The sequence below is a fragment of the Cucumis melo genome, chromosome 3 (assembly GCF_025177605.1).
Source record: "Cucumis melo cultivar AY chromosome 3, USDA_Cmelo_AY_1.0, whole genome shotgun sequence".
Taxonomy (NCBI): domain Eukaryota; kingdom Viridiplantae; phylum Streptophyta; class Magnoliopsida; order Cucurbitales; family Cucurbitaceae; genus Cucumis; species Cucumis melo.
Window position 1 is genome coordinate 26,668,985 of NC_066859.1, and position 17,490 is coordinate 26,686,474.

The window sequence follows — 17,490 nt, forward strand, 5'->3', positions numbered from 1 at the left end:
AAGGATACTGAAGTGAGAGAGCTACACATGAAGAAGACCAATCAGAATTCGCCAGCCAACGCATGTCGCATACGGTCATTGGGTGTGGGTTTTCTTTGGATACAAACATTATGGGGTCCACGTGTCAGAAATCAAGAGCATTTGATTAGTGGGTGGGGCCTGTTGATTGACGGTGTGATTGAGGAAGATGATGTTTTTGTTCCCCCCCCCCCCCCCCCCCCCCCCGCCCACATGTAGCCTATAATATAAATATATTGGTAACTACAGATTAATTTTGTTACAATTAATATCATAAATATCATAATGTTGGTTTTGGTATGCCCCAATGTTTATGATTTTATATTTACAACATTAAAATGGCTTGTGTCTTACGATTTCCCTGCAATTGTCCAAATCTCCATCGCCCTATATGGGACCCCTCTCTTCCTATCTATTATACAACACATGATATTCTTATTTCTATCTCAATATTATTCTTTTTCACTATTATTCAATCTCTATTTTAGTAAATCTTTGATCTAACATTTATTAAAAAAATATGGACTAAGATTAGACACTTGAAAATATATAAACCAAAATTGAAATACATATAGAATATAAAATTTAAAAGTGATTTGAACCTATCTTTTGTTCATGGAATTAACTAACTTTGAAATACTTAGATCCGAGTGGTTAGTTTAACGACCTAAAAGTTATAGTATTTTATACTTGTAAGACTTTAGGTCTTATTTATCTTCGTCTTTATACTATCAATGTTTAGATTTTTTTTTTCTCCTAACTTTCAACAAATCTTGAAACTATCGTTATATTAAGTCTAAATTTAATCTTTAGTTAGTTAAATAATAACATAAAAGACTTTTAAATAGGGTTCTACATCTTATGAAACGAGAAAGAGCGCGGGTGATTTTTATCTTAAAAAATATACTAACTTATAGTATATAGAATAAATTTTTTAAAATTTACAACACATACACTTAGAATTATACTCGAACTAAAATTCTAATCTTAAATTTACAGTACAAAAGACTTGAACACTATTTTATTCTCAATTAAACCATATTTATATTTCGCAAATATTATCGTGTGATCATTACTCCAACTTGCCTCCCCACAAATTATTTGGAATATACACCCAACACGATTGCTTTCTTTAAAATATCAAAGGTGTATGTTAAATTATCTATAGACCCAAAAGTATTAACAATCAAAGAAAATATCGATCATCAAATGTTTTCCTAAAATAATTCGTAAAAATTAATGTTAATTGAAGAAAAAATAAGATTGCAAGAGTTCAAAGATAAAATTTCATGGACAAACTATTTTGATACGATGTTAAAGTACTAATTCATCCATAAAAATGTTAGACGTTAAACTCATCAATCAAAACATTAGATGTTAGAATTTCAATTCTCTTTGATTTTGTTGAATAAAAGAACTTTACAAGTGTGATTTTTCTAGTATGTATATATATTACAAATTTGACAAACGAGTAAGAACTTAGGTAAAATATCCATATTATTATATATTATAAAAAGATTCAATTTACTAACAATGATTTTAATTTAGACGAAGTGCACTTGGAAGTTTGGAAATAGTTAAGTTAAGTGGAGCATATACGATCAAAGGTGGAAGAAAGGAATTTGAACAATTGAAGCTTAGAATTCTCGATTTTGTTTAAATGAGTTAAATGGACATACACTATTTATAACAAAACGTCCCATCATATTTTTCAAACAAATCTAAGAATAAAGGTAATATTTATACAAACCAAACGCGTGGAGGAAGATATTCTTTTTTAGAAGACGCTATCAATCTTAATCAAATTTTATCACATTCTTTTAAAAGATAGGAACATTTTTTGTTATACTATAATTTGATATTTTCATATTGATAATTTTGAGTTAAATCGTGGGGGAGTGTTTGTGGTTATTTAGGTCATTGTTTTCTATCTCAATTTGGTGTTGCCAAAATTTAGAATATCTAAAAAGCAATAATTAACAATAATAGTTAGGGTTTATGGTTGATTTATTAATTAAATTACAAACTTTCACACCGACTTTTTAACTACCACACATCATCATCCTTCCATTCTAAGGAATCCTCAACCCACCATTTTGTTTGGTGATCTACCTATGTTAATTATTACTCTTTTAATGTTTGATTATTCACTCATTTATCTTTTAATCAAGTTCTACTTATGTAATCAATCCAATACATCTAAAGAGTAATAAATGATATGTATGGCAATGTTTTCAAACAATTGTATCAATCTCTCTTTTTTTTTTTCAACTCAGTTTTTTAATGTGTTCAATTAATTTTAATTAAGAGTCATCAAATCGCTTATAAATGACTATTACTACATCTACTCATCAAAATGTTATTTTAAAGGAAGTATTTGACTTTAAAGATATAATAGATTTGGTTGATTTAACATTTCAAACAAGATTATTGAATTTGGAGTATGAAATTTTTGTTTGACCCAAAGTATTGGAAGAGAGGATGATATTGAAAATTGATGGTAGAATACATTAGAGAGGTGATTAGTATACTTCAACTTCATGAGAACAAAGAGGGATTCTATTTCTATACAATCGTTCAATCAAAGGCCCCACTTCACCCTAAACATTATGTTACGTGGCTTACGCTCCTTTCTCTTTTTTACTTGTCGGCTGCTCCTCATCTAATTTCACAAAATTTTCTAATCATTTTGGATTTTTATTATTAGTTTTCTTATTGTAAATCCTTTTTTTTTTTTTTTTTTTAATTTTATCAACACATTGGATTTGTGTAGACATTATTGTTGAACATAAATTAAAAAGAAAAGATTAGTTAATGGCAATTAATAATTTCTGTGGGAAATTAGATGTCTAAGTTGTCTTAGGTCTCTAATTGGAAAAATTAAAATATTAGAGTAAAGTTGAAACCAAACCAACCCCACGATTTATTATTAACATTTGATTTACTTTAACAGAAAAAGAAAAAGAAAAAGAAAAAGGAACAATAAAGATATTGGATGGATTTTGTTTCCTTTACTACCAAAATATTTATAATTTTATAAAATGATATCCACTCGAAAAGGGCACAAAAGAATATTGACATCACTGTTGACATCACCCAGACATTGACTCTTTGTTTAAAAAGAAAAAAAAAAAAAAGAAAGATTCGTCTCTCTCTTTCGTTCATATTAGAAAACTTAGGACACATTTAGATACAGGTAGTAAGCATCGGTTCCTTCCATATTTTTGTATTTTAATATTAATTTTAAAATATCATATCATAATATATATTAAATAATATTTTATTTAAAATAAAATATTATTTATTTTAAATAAAATATTATTTAAAATAAAATATAATTGTAGTATAGTAATTGTGTTTCTACTCTTTCAACAACTTGATTATTAGATATTATATTAAAATCTTAATATGGGTAACATTATTGATATTTTAATCTTTAACTTAAATATGGTGCGATAACATCATAGGGAAAAAGTGAAGTTAGGTTGTAATTTAATTCACTTTTTTTTCCTTTCTCTCGACAAAGTTATAGTTAGTTATGTCACTAATATGTATTTTTCTTATACGGAGTTTTTGTCACTAATATGTTCTCTTTAGAAAAGAGAAAAAAAAAGGTTAAATTTACTTTTTGAATTTTCAAATATGCTATGAAAGAAAAAATACAACAGATAATATTACTGTGCACTTTGCTCTTTCGGTTTGTGAAAGAATAAGAATAAAGGAAAACGATAGCATAAAGTTTCTCAAGACAACCTCGCTTTATTTTCCCATCAAAACTCTCTCTTTTTTGAAAAAGTTATAATTAAAAACAAAAACAAAATCTTCACTTTTGTCAAAAAAAAAAAGAAGAAAGAAGAAGAAAAACACTTATTTTTCTATAACTGTTAATAACTCACGATGTGAAGAATTTAAGACAAATGGCAATAGACACAAAATCTTTAATTTATAATCTAACAATAAAGAAAAATGTCCGATTAAAATTTCTCCCAATTAAATAACACAAAACTTATACAATTAACCCCTTAATTAAAAGCATCAATTTGATCTTGATGTATTTGGACTTATTAAATCGATATTTTTTATGCTTTGAGTTATGATAGCTGTAATTTTATCTCTATAATTTTTAATATATATAAATAAAGTGAGATAGTGCCATTCCATGTCGTAGATAGAGATTTTTATTGTATTATAATTGTCATTATTAAGCGAAACATAATCTCAAATTTATATTTAATGGAATACCACCCCCACATGATGAAAACAGAGTAAAATAAAATAATAGCGTTTTCTGTAATTAACTAGAGAATATAAGTTTAAGATACAATTTTCCTCGTAAATATAACCACAGCATAAAATTAATCAACGTGTTAATTAACCAATAATAATAATACATTTGTTCATACAATTACATTTTCCACTTTTGAGTCAAGATTGTTGTTCGATTGAAAATAGATTTTCCCCAATCATCCCCCCTCAAAAAAAAGAAAAAAAAAGTGCCTTTATTGGGATTATAATTCTAAGATGGAAAGGTAAAAATGAAACTTGATTCCAGAAAACGATTTGAATATTTATTTCATCAACACCCAAGTAAGAAAAACAAGAAAAAGAAAAAGAAATTACCATGTATATATATGATATGATATTTACAATTCCACTGGCAGTAGGGGGGGGGGGGGGGAATTTACAACAAAAATCTCAAAATCGGTGGTATAATGAATCAACGAGAGAGGGAAATGGGGATTTCATGATGAGAACCGGCGAATTTGGTAGCGGCCGGAAGACGGTCCTTGAGGGGCGGGGGGAATCTAGCCGTGAAATCTCTGAAGGGGAACTGATGGTCGTCACGGCAATCGTCGTCGAAATTAAGGGCATAACTGGAAGAATCGTAGGAAAAGTCAGCGGAGGCAAGGTAGTTTGTCCGGCGACGAGCAACCCGAGCAAGGAAATAGCGGCAGCGGCGAAGTAAGTGAGAGAGTTCAAGGGCGGTGGATTTGAGCCAGGAACAGGGGGATGTTTTAGGGGTGTTGGAGGGGTGGAAACAGCAGAATGAAGGAGAGAACATTGTTGGTGGGAGTGAGTGTGAGTGTGAGTGTGAGTGTGAGTGTGAGTACTGAGTAAGTAGTAGAAGATAATAATAGCAAAGGGATGGATGGAAATGGGGGTGGATATATAGGTTGGGGGCAAAAAGGAGAAGAGGGAAAAAGAAGTGAAATGGATAAGGATTGTGTATTTAGTTTGGAGAGGCGCCAGAAACAGCGTGGAAACCGTGGTGGGGGGTGGGGGTGGGGATTATTAATGTGTCAAATCCGCGTCGGATCTTTTTAGGGGAAATGTCGAAAGTATCCAAGGGGTGAGTCACTCTATTTGGACTCTGACTCTCTCACCCCTTTCAAAATCCAAGTTTTGGGTCAATTTTATTTTTCCAACTTGCTTTTGCTTACTCAGATTGTGGACCAAACATTGAAATCTTTTTATCACAATAGGATAGAGAATTCTGTGTACGGTTCCCATTTCTCATTTTTATTCTTTTTCTTTCTTTCTTTCTTTTTTTTTTTTTTTTTTTTTATTATTATTATTTAGTTTAGTGATAGACTCCACAAAAGGGATAGCATATCTTTTTATTTCAAATTTCCAATAAAATCATCTCAATTTGAGTGTGTCAGAGTAGATAACACAAATGTTTTGAGAGTAATTTCTGCTAATAATCGAAGGCAGATAGAAATTGTTGTGTGATTGTAGTAGTTTTTTACCTAGGTCTTTTTTTAATGATTTTTCTTCGATTTAGAGTTTTTTTCATAACTATTGAGTTTCTGATTTTTTCTTTTAATTTATGTGTTATATTTTTCTCTTATTTATGGCCTAATAGTGAAAGGTTTCTTCTTCCAACATCCTACACATACTCCTTAGAAACTGTGGATTGGACAAGCATACATCAAGATTGTGCTCACTAATTAAACATTAGAGTATGGGTGATAAATACTACATTAGTTCATCACTTTGAAAATCAAGTAATCTCAACTTGTTTCTTAGTTTATATTATACGAAATATGTTCTACTGCATGTATGCATAAAGTAATATATATTTTTCTATTGATTAAATATGCAACAAAGAATTGTTGAGTCATCAAATCCAAGGTGACACTAAGTTGGCGAGAAAATATCAATTTTGTCTTTAATACCAAATTAGTCGTTCTGAATTGAATCTTCAACTAGAAAGCAAAGCATGTCTTTTTGTTGGCATTGAAAATGGACTGCATGGGCTTTGGAAGTGAGCATAAGCATTATAGGCTCATTATACTTACTTTCTAGAGCAGCCCATTCCCATTTCATGGCCACAATGCTTTCACTGCTTTTACCAATTTGATGAATAAGTATCGCTTGCATCGCTCTTTGGTGCTTATAATAATAAGAAGAAAGAAGGAAGAAGAGGAAGAAAGAAGAAGGAATATATGAGCTCATACAACCCAGAGAAAGAAGTAAATATCAAAATTTTCGACATATTAAGAAACTAAAATTGTTGGAATTAATAATATAAAGTCATGTTGGTAATCTAATAGACAGTATTAGTGGATTCTATCTTCCACTCCTATATTTTAAGGTACCAAAATTTGAGCAGGAGGAAAGAAAAAAAAATAAAAGAAAAGGAAAAAAGAGCTACGGATGGAGTTGCAATGGCCCAAGAATCTGAACTGGGCTGCCTCCATGTTTACTTCTGTCTTCTACATTCCCAGCCGCCGCCCGCTTAAAGATCCAAACTTTCATCTTATGAGATATTATTATATAATTTCACCAGAAAAAACTAATCCAACGCTCCACTTTGGTCAGCAAATTTCTTCAATAAACTCCCTTCTAGGCGTGGGCGCGACGACTTTTCTCAAACTTGAAGTTCCTACCTTTATTCTGTCTTCGCTTCCAAGGGGAGTTTGATGGGCAAATTCATTTAAGTTGAATTCCAGCAAGTTGGAGACGAATCCTAATATGGGTTGTGGGAATTTGTTCTTCTTGGTTCTGGTAACCTTCTCGGTAGCTCTAATTACTTACAACATTATCCTCTCTGCTAATGCCCCTCTCAAGCAAGAACTTCCTGGTCCATCAAGATCTTCATCTTCAATTACCGTGGACCCCGTGATTAAGATGCCCCTGGATAGATCAGAAACTTCTTCTTCCAAACGACTCTTCCATACGGCAGTTACTGCGTCGGATTCGGTGTACAACACTTGGCAGTGTCGGATCATGTACTACTGGTTCAAGAAGTTCAAGGACGGACCTAATTCTGAAATGGGTGGCTTCACCAGGATCTTGCATTCGGGGAAGCCCGACAAGTATATGGACGAGATCCCCACCTTCGTTGCTCAGCCTCTGCCGGCGGGAATGGATCGGGTACTAATTTCTTTGGTTGATTTCTATTATTTACGGGGTTGACTTTTGAGCGTGGGCTTGTTTTTGCTTCTGGTGTTCTATTATAAGCTTTGAGAATCTCAGGGGAAGTGTTCATCTCTGATTTTGTTATGTGCTATCTGTGGTTTTATATATGCTCTACACCTGTTTGAAGGAATTCGCCTTAGGAAAGCAAGGGGTCGCAGTGAATTTCTACTATGGCAAACTCCTTGGCTAATGAAATGACGCCCAATGGGCGACGTCTCTAATTGAATTCAAAATTTCCTGTCTTGCTTTTAGTACCGTCTCTGGGTTCCATTTTCATGGAGCTGAAATTGCCTTCTCTGTGGTTTGAAACTGTTACAGGGCTACATTGTCCTCAACAGACCGTGGGCATTTGTGCAATGGCTTCAACAAGCGGACATCAAGGAAGAGTAGGGGGAGCTTTCTTCTGTTCTAATTAACTGATAGATCAATAATGTTTTTACTTTGAGTTTAGCCTGAATGTTTTGATCTAAAATTATGTTTTACAGTTATATACTCATGTCAGAGCCGGATCATATTATTGTCAAGCCTATACCAAATTTGTCTAAGGATGGGCTTGGGGCAGCGTTTCCATTCTTTTACATCGAACCCAAGAAATACGAGAGTCAATTACGGAAGTTCTTTCCTGAGGACAAGGGTCCTATTACCAACATTGATCCAATAGGGAATTCACCTGTTATTGTTGGAAAGGTATGCAATATCATGATTCTAAGTGATTACATTTAGCATTCTTCTCAACTTTCGCCATTCTGTCTTACTTTTCTCTTCTCTTTTGAATAAATTTTGCTAGGAGTCTCTCAAGAAAATTGCTCCCACTTGGATGAATGTTTCTTTGGCAATGAAAAAGGATCCTGATACAGATAAGGCTTTTGGTTGGGTTCTTGAAATGTAAGCCTTTCTTCTTTGAGGTTTCCTTTTAATATTTCTCACTTCGTGTGGTCTTTTTACTTTTTTCTTTTCTTCGATCCCCATGTGTCTTCTCCTTGTATTTTAACTGTAGGTATGCTTATGCTGTCGCTTCTGCTCTACATGGTGTTGGTAACATCTTGTATAAGGACTTTATGATTCAGGTTCTTAGAGAAATATTTCTGTTTCCTTTTCTCTTTGGTCGGATTATCTTTCGCTATGCAGCATAGCCTTTGTATCGATTCTCATTGCTGTTAGATATACTTCCTCCACGAAACATAATCAGCTTGAATTGGGTTCCCGATTTGAAATCCTTGTGAAAACTTTTATGTTTACTTTCTATCTACCACATGAAATTTTATCCAATCCCGGTTGCTGATAGGATGTGATGTAGGAAACACGTGATCTTAGGAAATGAGAGAATTTGACCCTTCATTCTCAAAGTTGATCAATATTTTGATTTTATCTATTAATTAACTTATTGTACGTTGACACTTTACAGCCCCCATGGGATACAGAAGTGGGCAAGAAGTTCATAATCCATTATACTTATGGTTGTGACTACGATATGAAGGTATCAAACAAATGTTGATTATGTGTATACCGATCTCTCTCCTCTATTATACATCATGGCTTACCTTTGTCTATGGCTACTTATTATACCTTTGGTATACAGGGAAAACTGACTTACGGTAAGATTGGAGAATGGAGGTTTGATAAAAGATCATATGATAATGTTGTTCCTCCTAGAAACCTTCCCCTGCCACCACCCGGCGTCCCTGAAAGCGTGGTATATGTCCTATAACCCTTGCATGTGGATGATGTGGAATGTTTTTTTATCCTTTGCTTGTCAATATGTGTCTACTATGATTAACCGATCAAGTAATTCGTAACGAATTTGACAAATTACATACATTTTAATATTCTTGGTGATGCCTGAGACAACATATTCCATAAATGCATTTGCAGGTAACACTTGTGAAAATGGTTAATGAAGCCACAGCAAACATTCCTAACTGGGGATCTTAAGAAAGTCTGGTACGTGTACTTTCGAAAGGCGTGGAGACCAGTACTTGATTCAATTCTTACACAACATAGTTACCTTTTTGAATATGTATTGATTAGCTTGTATCTGATTGGAAAAGGCATTGGCGAATGTATTAAATGTGTAAAACGTTGTTTGGTTTTAAGGTAAAAATAAATAGCTAGCGTTCTCTTCAATCATCTCATGAATATTAGAAACCTAACACCTATGTCAATACATCACGAACGTTGAATATTTGTTCCAAATTCAATGGCAAAACCCATTAATCAAGCAGTTTATGGAAACGAAATATTGTAGAATATCTAAACTGAAATCATAATATATATATATATATATATATATATATATATAAAAGAACAACTAGGGAACAGACAAGTCTAGTATAGAAAAGAAAAATTAGAGAGAGGAAAAGGCCAAAGTCATTAACCTCAATTCTGTTTGGGGTCAGTCATGGTTCCCAAACATGGTGGAGGAAGCATTCCAGTTTGCTCATGAACACTAAACCCTGTCCATCGCTCCCATTCGTCCACACGCTAATCATTGGTTGTAGCCCCTTAATAGAATTGGCATTGATGTTGGCAATGTCTTGAAACATCCCTCCATTGATCATTAGGTAATCTCTGAGAGCGGTGTAGTTCCCGCCCAATGCATCTAGCAGGGATACAGTGCTTGGGCCTCTGCCAGTGCCACCAGTCCCTCCGCCTCTTTCTTCTTTGCATATAAGTCTCCGTCAGCAATTTGCTGGCAAGCATAAAGTTTAGCATCAGGCAATGCCTTTTGTGCCTCTCGCATTTTCTTGTTTCTGTAACAGCTCAGCTTCTGCCTTCTTTTGTTTCTCGTAGAATTCCCATTTTGCCTCTTGTACCTTCTGATGTCAAATCATGTTGTTCCTGTTGTTCTTGTCTATGATTTAGAACTCACCTTGGTGTCGTAGGCTAGCTTTGCTCAACAATTCAGCCTTAAGCTTCTCAGTCATGGTCAATACATTCATCTTCTCCACCTCTTTCTGTAGGTTTGCCTCTCTCAGTGAGACTGCTTTTGCTGCTTCAACTTCCGCCATCTGTGATCCCTTGGCCAATATTACTATACCAATGACGATGGAGGACATTTTTGGTTTTGTGATTTGGGATTGATTAGAGTGATTACAGAGAATTTTAGATGAGAGTAGTTTTCTTCTAGTTTTGTTTCCATTTTATTAGATTTGATTCCCTTCATTCTTAAAATTGTTAATTGACACTTTGCTTGGGAGTTAGGATTCAAAATCATTTGTGTCCTTCAAGTCTTGGGTTGAACTCCTAACATTGATGATTTTATATTCTTTTCCTTTTTTTATAATTATCTTTCCTATTTATATGTTTTGTATTTCTTAATTTATTTTATTTTTTCTTTCTATTATTAATTTTACATATATGTCTATTTCTTTTTCCACTCTCTATTATTTTTTTATATTTATATGTTTTATTTAATTTTAAATTTTAATTTTTTTAATATTTAGATTTATGTATCATTTGATTTTCAAATTTCATATTTCATATTTAATTCTTAATTTAATTTTTTATTTAGCTATATTTCTTTTTTGTTTTTTCCTATTTACATCTTTAATTTAATTTTGAATTTTAAATTGTTCAATATTTAAATTTTATATTATTTTGATTTTCTAAATTTAAATATTTAATATGTTTATTTAAATTTTTTCTAAATTTTAAATTTAAAATTACTATTTTTAGTTAAGAATTTTACATTATATAAATTTTTTAATAAAATATTTATTTTGGTTATTTTTAATATGAAAAAATTGTATCAAATGACAAAAGAATTTAGAAAAAAACAGCTCATAGTACCTATTTTTCGTATATCGCAAATATGATAAGTAATTAAATATCTATCAAAGGGCTATCAGATAGTTATAAGAGGGTTATCTATTTTAAAAATTTACTACTTTTACAATTTAGAAAATGTAGCGACATAGACTCTATTATCATAAAATTTTTTGCTATTTTTGCAAATATCCCTTTTAATATTCTACTGCCACAACATTTACATAATAATAATATAATTGAGTGGATTTGAATTAATATCATTTAAGACAATTGATTTGAATGAAAAATAATATTTCAAATCAAATTTTAACAATATATGATTAATAAAATTTATTGTATTATAGTTATTAACTTTGGGGACTTATGTGTATTTGTTAATGTTAATGTCTTATAATTATTATTTTTATATATTTTAATGAATTCTATATAATTTTTTACATAATTAAATTATATTTAAATTTAAAAAAAAAATAAATTAAAATGTTATGAAAATTTACCCAAGAAACAAGAAGTGATTATCAAACAAATTTTTGTTTCTGATTTTGTGTTGCAATTATCACTCTAACAAAAGAAAAACAAGAAATAGTAAATAAGAAAAGAGAAAGTTATCAAACGGGTTCTTGTTTTTTAAAATATAATTTTAACTTAAACTTTTAAGACTAGATTTTGAAGAATAAAAGAGACTTTTTTTTTTATTTTTGATTTTGTCTTTTAAGTAGTATTTAGTACTTGTACCTAAATTACACACATTTAATATTTACTTACCGAATAAATGCAACATTATGTGTTCACGAAATTAAGATGTGTATGTTGAAATTACTCTTTCACGAGATTGTACTCAAAATAATAATAATTAGCATTCACATATATATCCAAACAATTGAGTTAGGCATTCTTTAAACCAATGTTAACTAAACTCATGAATACTCACACAAACTTTCATGTTTTTATTAAAACTAGTTGGTATAGCTTATTAAGAACCAAGAACATGCTAACTAAAAAAAAAAAAAAAAAAACTTCTTTTCTTTTAATAATTGAAAGCTAACAAAAATAAGGAAACCCAAACTATTATATTGACGATCCAAATAAAAAGAAAAAGAAACACAGAATTGGGAATGCACTTTCAAATTACATTGTTTACTCAATAACAAAATACACAAATTAAAAGATTATAAATTGCTCACACCAATTTATTCTTTGGTCTTTTGATTTGAAGCAAAAAAAAAAAAAAATCGAACCTTTCTACTTCAATTCTGAGAAGAATCACCCAAGCTTCCCATCCATGGCGGAGGTAGCATTCCAGTTTGCTCATGAACCGTCTGAAACAGCGGCGGCAACATTTTATAAACTCCGGCCACCTCTTTCATTGCTATACTCCCAGCTCCGCTGCCTCCTTCCAGACCCTGCCCGCCATTCCCATTAGTCCAGACACTAATCTTAGGCTGAAGCCCTTTAATGGCATCGGCATTGATTTTAGCAACTTCTTGGAATAGGCCTCCGTTGATCATTAGGTAATCTCTAAGAGCGGAGTAATTGCCGCCCAATGCTTCGAGAAGTGAACGGAGGTAAAAAGCTTGAGCTTCCGCCAGTGCCACCAATCCTTCCGCTTCTTTCTTTTTGGCGTAGAGCTCTCCGTCGGCGACTTGTTGACGAGCATAAAACCCGGCGTCGGCTAGTGCCTTCTGTGCTTCAGCTTCCCTCTCCTTCTCGAACAGAACAGCTTCCGCTTTCTTTTGCTTGTTGTACAACTCCCAATTTGCTTCTTGTACCTTTTCAATTTGTGAGAGAAATTTAACGAAAACAGAGTGTGTGTAAAGGGAATTTAGAACAGTGTGTGTGTAAAGGGAAATTTACCTTAGTTTCATACTCAACGCTGGCTTTGCTGAGAAATTCAGCCTTCAATTTCTCCGTCATGGTCATTGCATTCATCATCTCCACTTCCTTCTGCAACTGCGCCTCTCGGAGTGCGACGGCTTTTGCGGCTTCCACTTCCGCCACTTGGGCAGCTCTAGTCCAGGCGGCCTTCTTCTTAGCGAGTTCGGCGTTAGCCTCCGCCACTTCCGCCTCTCTCTCATTCTCGAACACCTTAACCTCCGCCTTGACTTTAATCTCCTCCTTCTTCCCCTGCCCTTGCCTCTGTGTGGCTATAATCTTAGTTTCAGCATCGATCTTAGCAGCATTCTGAAGGGTTTGTCCTTCTCTGGATTTAGCCCCAATCTCCCCCTTCATCCTCGCCTCCGCCACATCAATCTTCGCCTGATTCGCAGCTTCCTGTTGCGTCTTCTGCCCTAAATACGAAAAATACTCATGCCCACGAACGTCCACCAACTGTTTAACATTAGCATTGTAAATCAAAAGCCCGAATTGATCGAGCTCCAACTGGACCTTCCCGAAAACTTCCTGTTTAAACTCTTTGGTACCTCTGAAAATCTCTTCCATGGTCATGGAGGCTGCAAGGACACGAGTCTCCCCCTCGATGACGCCCTGGACGAGCTCCTTGACATGGTTGGAGAGCTTATCGTGCGGGGAAATAAGCTTGGCGTACTTAAGGAGAGACTCGATGTCGTCAGAGCGAGGGCCGATGGTGAAGACGGCGGGGAGAATGAAAGGAAGTTTTTCGGCGCTCATGGCTTGGACTTCGAAGGTGTAGTTGACGGGAGAGATGTCGAAGATGGTGCAGGATTGGCCGGGGAGAACCCATGCCTTCTTAGCGAGTTTGATATCGTCGATTCCGACACCGGTAATGGCAAGGTATTCCGATGCGCTCGCTACTTTATACATGATCGCAACGGAATTTGAGAAATGCTTCTCAGACTCTGAATAGTGAAGAATGTGAATTTGATTTTGATTCGTTTCTATTCCCAAATCATCATCTTTAAATATATATACACACACACACTGACACATCGTTTTGACTCTTTCTCCTTTCTCCCATATTTTTAAAATAATATTAAAAATTTTAATTATAAGTTTGTATTTATGTTTATGCTTTACTTAATCTATATTTACTTTTTAATCTAATTTTTTAAGTTTGTATCTATTTTATTTAAATCGGTCTCAACGTAGCTTGGTCAATAAGAAATTGTGCTCAATACCCTATTTGGTAACATATTTTCATAATCTTTATATTTATGGTAATTATGGCTTACTTTAATTCAAAGTGAATAATACATTATATATTATTTGAAATTCAAAATCTAAATTTTGTTCGAAACTGTGAATATGTCTGTGTAACTTTAAATGTTATCTCTGAAATTAACCCTGCATAGAATATTTGCTATTTTCATAAAAGTTTTTACCTTTACCATCTCTACATTTTTCATTTTGTTTTTTGTTTTTTTCCCAAATACATTTGGATTTGGGAATATTAATGTTTTTCAAAACTATTCTCTAAGTTTTTTATTGGATGATTAATTCTGAAAGCAATTTTTTTTTTTTTTCTTTTCCTAAGGTACAAACAAATGGAAGAAAACAAATGAAGTTTGTCCACTAAAAGTAGGTTAAATTTAAAATGATATATGAAATATATCCCTAAGCAGTTGGTTTCAATTATACCAAAATGTCATCTTTTAACTTCTGAAGTTTGAAGTTTTTCTCAAAACAAGTTTGGAAGGCTTTTGTCATTTAGCCGTTTAATTATATAAAATAGAAGCAATGTTTTAGGGAGTTGTTTGAGGGGCAAGTTTTGTTGTAAAGATTTGGGGGAGTTGCATTAATAATAATTATAGTGTCATATAGTTTTGTAGGACATTTTCAAATTTCTAAGAGAAGACTTTGTTGAGATATATCCATAAAGTCATCTCTCAATTATTTCATTTTCCTAATTAGTTTTTTTTTTTCACAATTATTGCTGTTTTTTATTTTTCTAAGCACAACCATCCTCGTTCTATTTCTCATGAGAAAGTTGCTTTTTTTTTTTTTTTTTTGGTGATTTTGGATAAAGTTGACTTTAAAGAAGAAGAAAAACGTCACAAATTTTGAACATTTTGTGAACACTCATGAGTTTTGATTGAATAAAGCTTCGGCATCCAATATCTTTACGGTTATCTTTATTATTATCGTTATAAATATTGTTACCTTAACATTATAAAAATAATGAATTTGATAAACAATTAAATATGATACATTTATAGTTTTGGTTAAATGTGATCAAAAGCAATCTAATTATATTTATGGTTCAAGTCTATTACAATTCATCCATCAATAAAATCTCATTTTGATTATATCAATTTTTCTTCACATGACCTTAAAGTCAAATTTGTTGTTTTTCACTAATATTTATATTTTTACAAAAATAATTGTAAATATACCGATTAGTGTGCAAATTTTAGTACATGTTGCACAATGTAAATGAACTTATAAGCACAATAAAGTTTAGATTTAATAGATTATATTATTGATAGAAGTTCATCAAATTTATTATTTTCCAATTTCGCTATGTTTTACAACTTTTTAGAGATGTCGTTACATGCTTGATTGAGAAATTTCGAGGAAACAAGCTCCATATATAGTTATCAATCATGAGAGCTTGCTTGAGGGAGACAGAGAGCTAGAAGTCAGATATATTTTTTTTTTATTGTTATTATCAGGACGGAGAGGAAGAAGTTGATCAAATCAAAGTATTGATTATGAATGAATATATAAATAAAATAGAAAGTCAATCAAGTCAATGAGGCATAAAATTAATAAAACAAGTTGGGGGTTTAATAAATGAATGGAATATATTGGGTTCAAACAACGAAAACGGCGGCATTGTCGAAACCATGAGTTATTTTCACTCATCATCCAAAATTCAACTGATGAAATATTGTCATCCATAGGAAATTCTGTTGGGTTTTAAGTTCTTATTTCAACCCTTTGAAATTGCCAAGCAACTTCCCAATTATTTGAAGTTTCAGTTACGTGGAATAGTTCTCAATACATTAATGTTCGTTATCATTGATAACATCATTGAATATGTCTATCATCTATGAAATCGTATGCATATGTTATAAAAGTTTATTAATTGAATTACGACAATGAGACAAAAACTAACCATATTAATGGTATGTCGATGAAGACGACATAAGGTATCGTTGGGCATGTCGTTGAGGATGAGATAGAACAATCATCTTTCTTTTTAAAAAGATAAAACTAAGGTATTGCTTTAAGTTAATTATAATGTAAACCATTTAAAAGTGGAAGGAGTAAATGAACTGTGGATACCTGCAATGTTAAGTTTATATGGATTACAAATATAAATTTTGAAGACAATCCCACCTTTTCTAGTGATGAATCAATTCAAAAGAAATGTCTTTTTTTAAAAAAAAGACCAATATAAATTTTTTTTGTAGCGAACATCAATCAAACACTCTCTCTCGGAAGAACAAAAGAGAAACTCCCAACAATTAATTGCTGAACAGTACATACTAAATTCCCCTTTTGACAACGTTTTTATCATATTGCTTCTTAATTCAATATTTAGAGAATACGTTTTGATAATTTATATGGTTGCATTTACTTATGTTTGTCCTGTGTTGTATGTCAATCTCATCCAAAAGAACAAAAACAAAAAGACAATTTTTCCATAAGCATTGCACAGCAGAGGACAAGTGAGACCAGAAATAAATAAAAATTCTTTATTTGTATGGTTTTGGAGCATATTAGATATTACTGCCCTGAGAAAGGGACTAGAATTATTGTTTAGGAGCATCAATTCACCAGCTCAGATTATATCACTTTTCAATTCTTTTGTAAGAGAAACAGATAATTCTTTTGAATGAGAAACAGATTATAAGCTTCTTGTTTACATAAAAATACACTACTACAAGTCTGAACAATTTTTTTCTCAAATCAAATAGGATGACAATTTTTTTTAGTAAAACACAATTAAAGATCGAATATTCGACCTCTAACCCAATTACTGTCGAGCCAATTGGTTGAACTTCCTATACACCATAACATCAAACATCTGGATTCTTGTTGGTCCAACAAAGGAATTATTGCGTTCAATGTTCCTAGAAATCATACTCTATAACAGACAACATTGTAATTTAAATAAAAAAAAAACTTATAACATAATCATAGTATTAAGGGGGGATTTGGAGCGCTAGATTGGTTGATTATATTGTATGATAAATAACATACTAATTTTCCAAAGATCAATTTAAGTTAAAATTAGAATATCCACCTTTACGTTTACACTGATAGTAGAAGACGAACCACAAGAGGTTATGCCAAACAGAACCTGCGTTAGTTGGTCACACTTACTGCTTAAAAATGCCAATTAATAATTGCACT

General features: G+C 32.3%; 2 protein-coding genes and 1 pseudogene across 2 annotated transcripts; 1 reads left to right on the forward strand and 2 right to left on the reverse strand.

Annotated features, from left to right (window-relative positions):
- Positions 1-6,688: 6,688 nt before the first annotated feature.
- LOC103488330 (hydroxyproline O-arabinosyltransferase 1) lies at positions 6,689-9,567 on the forward strand. The gene is made up of 8 exons (XM_008447022.3): positions 6,689-7,398; positions 7,762-7,829; positions 7,929-8,130; positions 8,231-8,328; positions 8,441-8,510; positions 8,849-8,920; positions 9,023-9,136; positions 9,316-9,567. Exons 1-8 carry the CDS (start codon positions 6,997-6,999, stop codon positions 9,373-9,375), a joined length of 1,086 nt encoding a protein of 361 aa, XP_008445244.1. The 5' UTR covers positions 6,689-6,996; the 3' UTR covers positions 9,376-9,567.
- A 207-nt stretch (positions 9,568-9,774) lies between these two features.
- On the reverse strand, positions 9,775-10,499 carry LOC107990713 (flotillin-like protein 3; annotated as a pseudogene).
- Positions 10,500-12,262: 1,763 nt separating this feature from the next.
- Positions 12,263-14,075, reverse strand: LOC103488329 (flotillin-like protein 4). Its single transcript, XM_008447021.3, has 2 exons — positions 13,066-14,075; positions 12,263-12,980 (listed from the first exon to the last, which is right to left on the reverse strand). The coding sequence occupies exons 1-2, from the start codon at positions 13,990-13,992 to the stop codon at positions 12,459-12,461; spliced, it is 1,449 nt and encodes a 482-aa protein (XP_008445243.1). The 5' UTR covers positions 13,993-14,075; the 3' UTR covers positions 12,263-12,458.
- Between the last annotated feature and the right edge of the window lie 3,415 nt (positions 14,076-17,490).

What these genes read in the sequence shown, in the direction of transcription:
- LOC103488329 (XM_008447021.3), bottom strand. Translation starts at nt 13,992, where the DNA reads ATGTATAAAGTAGCGAGCGCATCGGAATACCTTGCCATTACCGGTGTC. An exon ending in GCGTTGAGTATGAAACTAAG is followed by an intron (nt 12,981 to 13,065) that starts GTAAATTTCCCT and finishes CAAATTGAAAAG; the next exon opens with GTACAAGAAGCAAATTGGGA.
- LOC103488330 (XM_008447022.3), top strand. Translation starts at nt 6,997, where the DNA reads ATGGGTTGTGGGAATTTGTTCTTCTTGGTTCTGGTAACCTTCTCGGTA. An exon ending in CACCTGTTATTGTTGGAAAG is followed by an intron (nt 8,131 to 8,230) that starts GTATGCAATATC and finishes AAATTTTGCTAG; the next exon opens with GAGTCTCTCAAGAAAATTGC. An exon ending in CCGGCGTCCCTGAAAGCGTG is followed by an intron (nt 9,137 to 9,315) that starts GTATATGTCCTA and finishes ATGCATTTGCAG; the next exon opens with GTAACACTTGTGAAAATGGT.